This window comes from Danio rerio, chromosome 2 (assembly GCF_049306965.1).
Source record: "Danio rerio strain Tuebingen ecotype United States chromosome 2, GRCz12tu, whole genome shotgun sequence".
In the NCBI taxonomy this organism is placed as follows: domain Eukaryota; kingdom Metazoa; phylum Chordata; class Actinopteri; order Cypriniformes; family Danionidae; genus Danio; species Danio rerio.
Window position 1 is genome coordinate 34,796,885 of NC_133177.1, and position 10,713 is coordinate 34,807,597.

General features: G+C 36.3%; 2 protein-coding genes across 2 annotated transcripts; one reads left to right on the top strand and one right to left on the bottom strand.

Moving 5' to 3' along the window:
• Nucleotides 1–2,730: 2,730 nt before the first annotated feature.
• On the bottom strand, nucleotides 2,731–5,793 carry nol7 (nucleolar protein 7). The gene is made up of 8 exons (XM_682189.9): nucleotides 5,595–5,793; nucleotides 5,444–5,504; nucleotides 5,242–5,297; nucleotides 4,896–4,924; nucleotides 3,621–3,660; nucleotides 3,425–3,546; nucleotides 3,263–3,340; nucleotides 2,731–3,179 (listed from the first exon to the last, which is right to left on the bottom strand). The coding sequence occupies exons 1-8, from the start codon at nucleotides 5,717–5,719 to the stop codon at nucleotides 3,106–3,108; spliced, it is 585 nt and encodes a 194-aa protein (XP_687281.5). The 5' UTR covers nucleotides 5,720–5,793; the 3' UTR covers nucleotides 2,731–3,105.
• Nucleotides 5,794–6,579: 786 nt separating this feature from the next.
• Nucleotides 6,580–9,450, top strand: epdr1 (ependymin related 1). Its single transcript, NM_001002416.2, has 3 exons — nucleotides 6,580–6,906; nucleotides 8,292–8,500; nucleotides 8,585–9,450. The coding sequence occupies exons 1-3, from the start codon at nucleotides 6,686–6,688 to the stop codon at nucleotides 8,773–8,775; spliced, it is 621 nt and encodes a 206-aa protein (NP_001002416.1). The 5' UTR covers nucleotides 6,580–6,685; the 3' UTR covers nucleotides 8,776–9,450.
• Nucleotides 9,451–10,713: the final 1,263 nt, after the last annotated feature.

Consider the following 10,713-nt stretch of genomic DNA (forward strand, 5'->3'; position numbering starts at 1 on the left):
TTATCTTACAGTAAAAAAAAAATAAAACCCAGAAAACCTAACACTGCTGGAGTCATCCTTAGTGGTGTTATTTAGTCTAGAGCGTTAGTGTGAGCTGTATGAGTTTTGCCCTTTTTTGTGCAAGCGCACCCTCCCTCTGCCAACTGCACAGCAGGATTGATGCAATGTTCGGACACTTTGATTTGTAATTGTATTGATGTCTATGGTCTATTCATCCACCCCATCTCTTACTCCCATCTTTTAAAAAGTCCGTATTCAGGCATTCTCTAGTCATCGTTTGCCTGCACTGTGTTTTTTTTCTGTGCAGTTTGAATGTGCAACAGGAACATGGTGAAAATTAAGGTCATATCCAGTCCCGGAGAGGCAAGCCTGCTCCATTGTTTTTTCTCCTCTTGTTTACCAGTCAGTCCCTCAGACCATCAGTACTTTTAAACAAGGAGAATGGTACAGTATTGTCATCAACACTGTCTTATCATTTTCAGTAATAAAACATAAATACCCAGTTGAACGAGATTTGCCAGTCTGTGTTTGGACACATTCTTAGCGAGCGTTCAGATGTTGTATAAGTAGTATGCCATTTATTGAATGACAAGCATTTTAATAGTGATGGGTGTTTCTGGAACAATGCTGTGTGAAACATTTTTTAACCTGTAGTTTAGAGTGAGGCGCCACCACAGTTAGAATTTAAGAGTTCACACTTAGCTGATGATTGGTAATAAGCTTGTTTGGCATGCTGTCCTGGGAGAGAGGCCTGGGCTCCCTCCCGTTTGCAGGACGAGGGGGGAGTTTGAGCTTAGGTAGATCTTGATGAACTCCTCGGCTTATTTCTGGTTAATGACAGACATAAGGATGGCTAAGGAGATGTATACAGCTTGCTAAAAGCTTGATTATGATGCCAATTTGATATGTTCAATTTACTTATGTTGCACTATTTTTGGACTGTGGGAGGAGACCTGGGAAAAAACCCACGCGAACAATGAGGGAACAAGCAAATTCCACACAGAAATGTCGACTGGTTTAGTAGGGACCTTAACCAGAGACATTCTTGCTGTGAGGCAACAGTGCTAATCACTGGGTTGCCGTGTCACCTATGTAGAAAGGTGGGGGAGTAGGGGTGGGTGGGGGGTATTCTTCTAGACGAAGATACTGAGATAAGAAACTGGTTATTTATAGCGAGTAGGAATCATCTGATTGGTGAATCAATCGTGAGAATGTGGGACCAGTCATGGAAAATCATAATCAAGTGATCCTCTCGAAATCAGTTTATAAAAAACTTCACTTGTTTCATAATGTTTCAACATTTTCTTGGATTGCCACTTGCTTTTGTGTGAAAACAATGTAGGCTGCTTTCAGATGGTCACTGTGGTCCATTCAGAAGGTTTCATCCCTATGCTCTAATCAAAACCTCTAATATCTAAACAAACGTATCCATTTGCAGCTTTGTGGGACTTGCCGTTTGTCAAACATGTTAAAACTCTTGTCCTCACCCTGCCTGCCCTCATGGCTCTCAGCCTCACCTACAGTCATCACCAATACCAAGCTAACCACTCGCAGATTGTGACAACAATTCAATAACTTTAATTTAAAAGGTGTAAATCAGGGTACAGCGAATCATTTCTTTACCATTAGTTCCAGTGGTGTATGCTCGTGTTCATTTTCTTGTTTGCTTTTAGTTAGTTATTTGATACTATAAAAACAGGTTTAGTCTCATAATTGTGTTGTGATTGGATCTGCAGGAGTTTGGATGGAATTTTCATCCTGTAACCCCCTGCTCATAATCACTATAGCACAGACTCAAAATCCAAAATGATGACAGCAGCCAAACTGGGACTATTTTGTTTTACCTTTTACAATGAAAGGAAGTGGAAATGTGTCCATATTGTTTTTAGTCTTTGGTGTGGAACATGTAGGATGTAAGTTAACTTAAAGCATAAACAGGGGTTGGATGATGATACTGAAACCGGTGGTACCAAAGCAGTTTACCAGGAGCTCCACAAGGTCAAAAATTATGATTAACATCTCCTATGGCATGCACAGTCACCAGATGTAAATATTATTAAGCCACTTTGGGGTTTAGGAGGAGCAAGTCAGGAAATGGTCCCCTTCACTATTCTGCATGAAGAATGGCTCAAAAACATTTTGTCATTCCCGAGAAGAATTGATGCTGCATTGGCCACAAAAGAAGTCCTACAACAGGGGAGTCCAAACTCAGTCCTGAAGGGCTAGTGTCCTGCATAGTTTAGCTTCAACTTCCTTCAACACACCTCCCTGAAAGATTCTAGTATACCTAGAGAGAGAGAGCTTGATTAGCTGACTCGGGTGTTTAATTAGGGTTGGAAGTAAAATATTCAGGACACCAGCCCTCCAGGACCGAGTTTGGACACCCCTGCCCTACATCATACCAATGAATTATTGTGGTCTTAAACCAGGCATTTAGCTTCATTGTCTAACCCCTGTACATAGACGAACACAAAGCCTTCCATTCTGTTTTAGAGTGTGGGTGATCACTAGATGTTTGACATCTATATGTGTGTGTGTGTGTGTGTGTGTGTGTGTGTGTGTGAGCACTCCGTATCTGCAATTTAAAAATGTGCCAATGCACAAAGTACACATTAGGTTCTGTACATCAGGGCCAACAGTAAAATTTAATTTGTAGCCACTGGTTGATTTAAATTTTCAAAAAATATACATAAATAATAATAATAATGATAAAATAAACACCACCCATGATTAATTTAGTCAAAGGGTTTTAATGGAGTCAAACAATGTACAAAAGCAACCGACCAGAATGTTCGTTTCCAAGATCAGGTTTACATGTATTAAAATGTTAAGTAAATATGCAAAAGCAAATTTACATCCTGCCACTTCTTTATAAAGTTTGAATCTGTAGACAAGATAGGTTATTTCTTGTTAAATGAGCAAACACAATCTTACTTTAGGTATATTTAAATATGCTTGACTAAGAGGTTCCAAGAGGTCAGAAATCCTTAGAGGGGTCCTTTAGAAAAGCATGATCCACGTGGTCAGAAACAGCTGGGTGATGAAAGCCAACTGTCCTCACCTCTTGAACTCCTAATTCAGCACTTCTTTCTCCTGCTTCAGATCTCAAGTAGGAATCAGTTTCACTTTATGCATAAACCTTTTGTTGGTCTTTGCAACATTTGCTTTCATGTCAACAGCTGTAGATGAAGGACAATCACATGCATTTCAAAACATATGTTGAGGACATTATAATATTCTTGAACACAATCTCAATACTCACCCCATTTTTTATTTGCAAACTGCACAGCTGCACCTTTGTTTACACCCCTCTTCTTATTAAGGGATAGAAGCTCTGTGTCTGTAATTAAAGTACACATTGATATCCAGTTGGTTAACTTCATTTGCATAAATTCGGGCTCTAAAGAGAACAGCGAGAGCTTACTGGTGGTTCTGTTGGTTCTTGGTCCATAAAAGCGAGACTGAATAAAGTCCACAGCGCTTTGTTGAAGTGAATTGGAAGCAGATTCATCCTTCAGCCTCATTACGGTGTAGTTTTCTGGTAAACTAAAATCGGATTGTTTCTTATATACATGTGGAAGCCTGAGAGAAATGAAAGTGTGTGCATTTATTATACTTACCTCTTAGAGATCGCCTCTGAAGTGTTTGTCTCTTCCTCATCTACAAAATAGTTGTATGTCAGTTAATATTCCAAATGACCGACAGTTAAAATTGTGTTAAAGCACAGGTGTCAAAATCAGTTCCTGAAGGGCCGAAGCTCTGCACAGTTTTGGCCCTGTTTACACCAATACATTTTCGTTTTAAAACGCATAAGTTTTGATACGGTTACGCCATCCGTCCACACTAGAGTTTGAGCGCCAAAAATGGAGCGTTTTAGAAATGCTGAAGAGGCCGTTTTCATTCTAAACGCTTCTGCTACGTCTTAGTGTGGATGAGGAAAAACAGAGACATGGGGCTTTTCCTCAATATTAAATAGCCTACACACAGTTCAGTCCTGCATCCTCTCCTTGTAAGTTCAGACTTCGCAACTTTAATATGGAAAACAAACTCCCAAGGACTTTTTTCATTTTGTTATTAACAACTTAACAGACAGCAAAAATGTTGAGGCGTCGTGCTTCAGATACGAGCATCATTTTTACTGTATGCATATTTATAACAAAACGGAGCCTATAACATTACTGCCTCCTTTCATTTTCATTAAAATTCAAAACACCCTCTCTTTTGCTGAATGTCAGTTTTAATAATCAATAATAGCCTTAATAAAAGTACAACGTACAATAAGTTTATACATTATAGGAAATAAAGGCAAACAATAAGTCAACATACAGAATGTAAGCGGTTACATTAATTATTAACTTATCTTTGTGCTAAGCACAAAGAACAAGTAATAGATTCAAAAGACCAAAGTCAGGGATAACGTCGTTAGATATAGACAACAAGATAAATTAAATATCCCGTTTAACAAATATAGCGAGATTGGATCTAGCGGTACATCCTTGAACAGTCCGACGAGCACAGCTCTCATCTGGCTATATATGATGCAGCGCATGCCAGAGTGTGTGTGTGTGTGTGTGTGTGTGTGTGTGTAGTCATGCGATTTGCGTTTTCAGTGTTTTGGTGTAGACAGAGTTGTTTAGAAACGTTGGGTGAAAAGCTAGTCTCTGTTTAAAACTCTGTTTTAAAACTAAAACGTACTAGTGCGTATTCTCAGTATTTTCAACAATATAACAATAGTAAGTTATTCACACATTTTCAATGACGCATATATTTTTAGCTCATATTTTTGACCATTTTCATTTTGAGGAACAAAGAGTTCCACACTCACTTCAGCATTTCTGACATGGCCACTGGTGTAGAGTTTCAGAAATGTAAATGTTATGGTTTTCGATTGTTACCTTTGTTGTTGTTCGTAACTTCAGTCTGCCTAAAGTGAAAGAATACATTTATTAAGACTTGCAAATGATTTTGAGAATTATAGTCATTTTAATAAATGGGAAATTCTCACAAAAATGAAAATTCATTTACTCAACTTTCACTTAAAGGTTCCAAACCTATTTGAGTTTCTATCTTCTGTTGTACAAAAAAACAATAGATTAAAGAACGCTGGTGGATGGTAATTTTTGTCAATGGATGCCAGCAACCAGCATTCTTCAACCTATATCCTTTTGTGTTCAATAGAAGAAACTCCTGAGGTAATTTTAATTTTTGACTGAACTATCCCTTTTAATGGCGAGAACTTACTTTTGAGGTTCTGTATCAAATTCCTCTAGAAGGTCTTCAGGAAGTAGCTTTCTCTTCTAAAACAACAGATATAACACATAAAGAAGTGTGGAATGACACAAATATGCTACATAAACTATTTGATGCGGATAAATACATTATTTGCTCTAAGTAACAACATGCTAACTGTTAGACATCTTTAAGACCGAATGAATCGACCAACCTTTTGCTCTTGAAACAGCTGCTGCCTTTTTCTTCGCTTCTCCTTCAACAAGTTCTTTTCTCTGAGCACAAAGTGAAAGAAACAATATTATTGTGCCATCATCAGCTCATGTGTGTATTGATGATTTAAACTCTCACACACACAGACAGACCTTTTGGCCGACTCGAGCGCATCTTTGACGCTCTTCAGCGCCGCTTGTTTGGACGCGTCGAAGGCGACCTCCTCCGGCAGTTCATCATCGCTGGACTCAAACTGAGTCTGTGTTAAATCTGACATCTCAACCTTTTTGAACGTACTCAAACTGATTTTAGCACACACGTTGTACGGGGCTCGCCATATTAAATACCAACAACGTTGAACACTTATTGAAGACAAACATACTAAAGCCATAGGTGGTGGCAGAAAAAAAGATGCTGCCATCTGGTGGTTTGGGTGTCTCGGCGATTTCTGCTTCTGTAAACAAACTGATGCAAATGGCGGCGTTTATTATAATACGACAAACGTCAGCATACAACTCTGATTTGTATATAAATGTTTTTTTCGATGCACATTAATAAAAAAGAATTTATTAACAGAATTTCACATGCGCTCGGGATTGGTTAGGATTAAACACTAACAATATTTTAAATAATTAACGTTAGAAGTTTTATCGTTATTGTTAATATTATTATTAGTCTGGCAAACTGATATAATTTATCACATTAATTATTAAATTGTTCAGAAATATTATGGTGAAATATCAATGTTCTTTGCAATAACATGTAAACAATAATAATATGTTATTATTATTATTTTTATTATTAATTATAATTAAGTATTAATAATTAGGTTATTAAAACAGTAAAATTTGTAATTATTTTACTAACTACAGATACTACTAGGTTTTATTATTTACATAAGCATTCAGCATGATGGCGAAATATAATATTGTATTTGTTGTAAAGTAAATAATAACACAGGTTGTTATTACTAATTCATGTTATAATTATATTTTTAACGCCGTTTAGTAATACAAGAAACTATACTGTTTTGTTTTTTCGACTTATAATAAAATAATCTGTCATATGGGTCTGATATCTGACCAATCGCTGTTTCTCACGTGTTCGTGACATGGATGCTGCTGCCAGTCATTTGTCATTGGATGAAGCATCCCGCAAACATCTCTCTGCTCCACTCACAGGCCTCTGAATCGTTGCGTGATTTGGTTCATTTTCTCGTCATTATTGCGGTGAACTAGCAGAGATGTTGGTGTTTGTTGTTTTATGGCAGGTGTTGTGTTTATCCGTGTGTTCGGGCTTTCGGGCGGCTCCTCAGCCCTGCCCCGCGCCGCTGCAGTGGGAGGGTCGGACGGTTGAATATGATCACGGCACCGGGAGAAACACACGGGCAGCGGTCTCCTATGACGCCCAGAACCAGAGAATCAGGGTCCTGGAGCAGAAGACTGGACACACACCATGCAAGAAGTACGCATTCATAGTGTTATGAAATACACTTTAATACGCTTACCGTCAGTATTTTTTGTCTTGTGTTTTTAATGTTTTAAACATTCCCAAACCTGAAAAACAAAGTTATTATGTAAAAAAGAGACAATATAGCATCAAGTCATTGATAAGTAATTTTTTTGTGTAAAATAATAACCTTTTATTTTTTTTAAATACTTAATATACTCTAAAACTATATATAATAACAGATTTGTTATTATATTTTATTACATAATTATGATATAATATATTTTTATATAAATATTATTTTATTAGCTATTATAAAATATGTTTTATAATAGAATAGGCTTTCTGTTATTATTATTATTATCATCATCATCTTCAGGTTTTTGGTCAAAAACTCTCAAATTGTATGGTTCTTCATAAAAATCGAGTAATAACAATAAATTAAATCAACATAAATTTACTTGAGAACCAAATTGACAACATAAGAAGTCTTGTTTTCTGATAATGATCTGCTATCAGGAAATTAAAAAGGAAAAAAGTTTACCTTTACCATATTGTCGGACTTTGTATAATATGTAATTTTGTTATGCATGTCAATTATCTTGATTAAAGCATGTTAAGTCACTTGTATCAGAAAACATTCATTCATTCATTTTCTTGTCGGCTTAGTCCCTTTATTAATCCAGGGTCGCCACAGCGGAATGAACCACCAACTTATCCAGCAAGTTTTTACGCAGAGGATGCCTTTCCAGCTGCAACCCATCCCTGGGAAAATATCAGAAAACAATACCCAGTAAAGAAAAAATGAAAGCTTTGAATTTTGATAGGTAAAATATAATAGGGGCAGCACGGTGGCACAGTATGTAGCACAATCGCCTCACAGCAAGAAGGTCGCTGGTGCGAGCCCTGGCTAGGTCAGTTGGCATTTCTGTGTGAAGTTTGCCTGTTCTTTCCGTGTTTACTTAGGTTTTCTTCCGTGTGCTCCAGTTTCCTCCACAGTCTAAAAACATGCACTATAGGTGAATTGAATAAGCTAAATTGGCCATAGTGTATGAGTGTGTGCAAGAGTGTATAGGTGTTTCCCAGTTATGGGTTGCGGCTGGAAGGGCATCTGCTGTGTATAAAATGTGCTGGATACACTGGTGGTTCATTCCACTGTAACAACACCAGGTTAATAAAGGGACTAAGCCAAAAAGAGAATGAATGAAAAATATAGTAACTGTCTGAAATGTCCACCATTGATTTGATCCAAATTGTAGATTAAAAAGCGAAAGTGGAATGAATAACCTCATATGATTATTGTATTGTGAGTAATACAGAAACAGCATTATTATAACTACATTAATAAAAATGTATAAATTGCTTGCATTACAGTATGTGTACTATGCTTTGTCTTTGAGGTTCTTTGAGTACATCTACTTGTTCAAAAGTGGAGTGCTATTTCAGATTGAGGAAATTACAAAGCAGTGTGCAAAAATTGCTCTGACGGAGGCCTGGGATCCTTATGATATACCCCTCAACTCCACATACGAGGACCAGTACTTTATTGGAGGACCTGGAGACATGATCGAGGTCCAAGAGTGGTCTGATCGCAAACCAGCTCGCAAAAGTATGTTTGTTGAGTGTGCAGTTTGCATATGACCATGCCTTATTATATCTGACTGATAGAAATGTACACCTTTTTCTCTGACAGACGAAGCTTGGGTTGGTGTGTACACTTTGAAAGACTGCTATCCTGTGCAGGAGACTTACACCAAAAACAGCAGTGTTACCACGTCCACTCGCTTCTTCGACCTTCAGCTGGGCATCAGTGACCCTGAGGTGTTCAATCCACCCAGCACCTGCCTGTCTGCTCTGTCTAAGAGGATGACATCTGACTGCTGAAAATCAATGTCTGCTCACTCAGCATTAAATAACATACGGCTCTGCATTAGATCATCCATAATAAATAGATGGCTTTCAATTAACTAATATTACACTGACAAAGAGCGCATGGAATGAGCGCAGATACTGTTAATTAAAGGCTTTGAAATAAACCAGGATTGTTAGTTTTAAGTTGAACAGTTCATGTTGATTTATAGTGTGAACTGTGCCTCATATCTTATTGAACCCTGATTTTTTCATGCACAGGGTGGACAAATGTAGTACTTTTTTAACAGTTAATGTTCAGTTTTAGTTATTTAATTTAGAATTTAAAGTGATATTTCACACCAAAATGACAATGTACTCACTATTTACTTAATCTTGGTTTCAAACCTTTATGGGTTTCTTTCCACTGTTAAGGAAATATATATACTACGAAAGTTGCTGATTACAGTGTTCGAACACTTTTCAAAAAAATTTCTTTTGTGTCTAACGGTAGGAGAAGAAGCTCTTAAAGGTTTAAAACAAGTAAAAAGTGAGTAGATGATGACAGAAATTCATATTTTTGAGTGAACTTGCCCTTCAATTGGGTTTATTAAAGTGTTGATGCTTATACTCTTTATTTTACAATGTTGTTTTATAGCTGCAGAAAGCCTAATAATTTGATTCTTGTTTGAATAAAATTGTTTACCTTGCTACCACATTGTTTGAGAAAATCAATTGAACAGTGTGGATACCCTTTATCAGACAGTTAATCAAGGATGTTTTAGATGAAGAGTTCATTGTTGAGCATGTCAGTTATTTGTTGATAAATGAAAGCACTAGTCTGTGGCCTTAACAAGATTAGTTTTAAGCCAAGCTATTGTCTTCATATCTTGATTAACTTTAAAGTATACAATGACTAAAATATCCAATAGTATCTGAATGCAGACTTTTATATGCAAGCTGAGATATGCAGTTTCAGACATGCAATCTCAGGCACAATGCCCTCAATGTAGCCAGCCAGTAATAACACAGTCAGGGGGTTAGGGGCAGGGTTAGCTGTGTGCAAAATGTCTGTGTGTCTACATTAAAAAGTTATAAAAGTTCAACCAGAAATAAAAATTTGCTTAACCTATATGAATTTATTTCTTTTGTTTACTACACTTACAAAAAAAAAAAAAAAAAAAAAAAAAAAAAAATATATATATATATATATATATATATATATATATATATATATATATATATATATATATATATATTGACAAGCATTGGTAAACAGAACAATAGACATTTCCCATAGCATAGCAGAAAAAACATTGAATTCTGTCATCTGTGTGGCAAGTACCAACATTATCCAAATTTCCTATAGATATTATTGATATATACATATGTGGCGCTAGTCCACAAAACCTGAAATTAAAAAGCTGAATAATTAAGCTATGCTAAATGGTTTGTTAAGGATATTACTGGCTGAGATACAACTAATATCTGGAATCTGAGGGTTCAAAAATGAAAATTGCCTTTCAAATTGTCAACATTAAAAGTTATATATATATTACAAGGAAATTTGTCCAATATGTTCATTTGAACAATCTTTTTACAATCACAGTTGATCACTAATTTTGACTCAAACAGTGTATCTTTGGCTATTCCCACAACCCCATGCAATACTGGTTTTGTGGTCCAAGATTACATATGTGTGTTTATCATATATTTAGAATGAAAACAAAAGGTTTGAACACTGGTAATTCTACTAAGACACATGTAAACTTGAGAACTGACCTCACACTTTGACTAAAATAATCTGATCTCTGCGAGTTAAAATATGACTCAAAAAAAGATTGCTCTGATAGAGGCTGTAGCATCATTTGTTTGCAAATGTCAATTGATTTTATTGTCTTTGTAAATTAATAAAGAGCTTTAGACTAAATAAAGCTACAAATCACTACAAAAATGCCATATAGGCTTCTAACC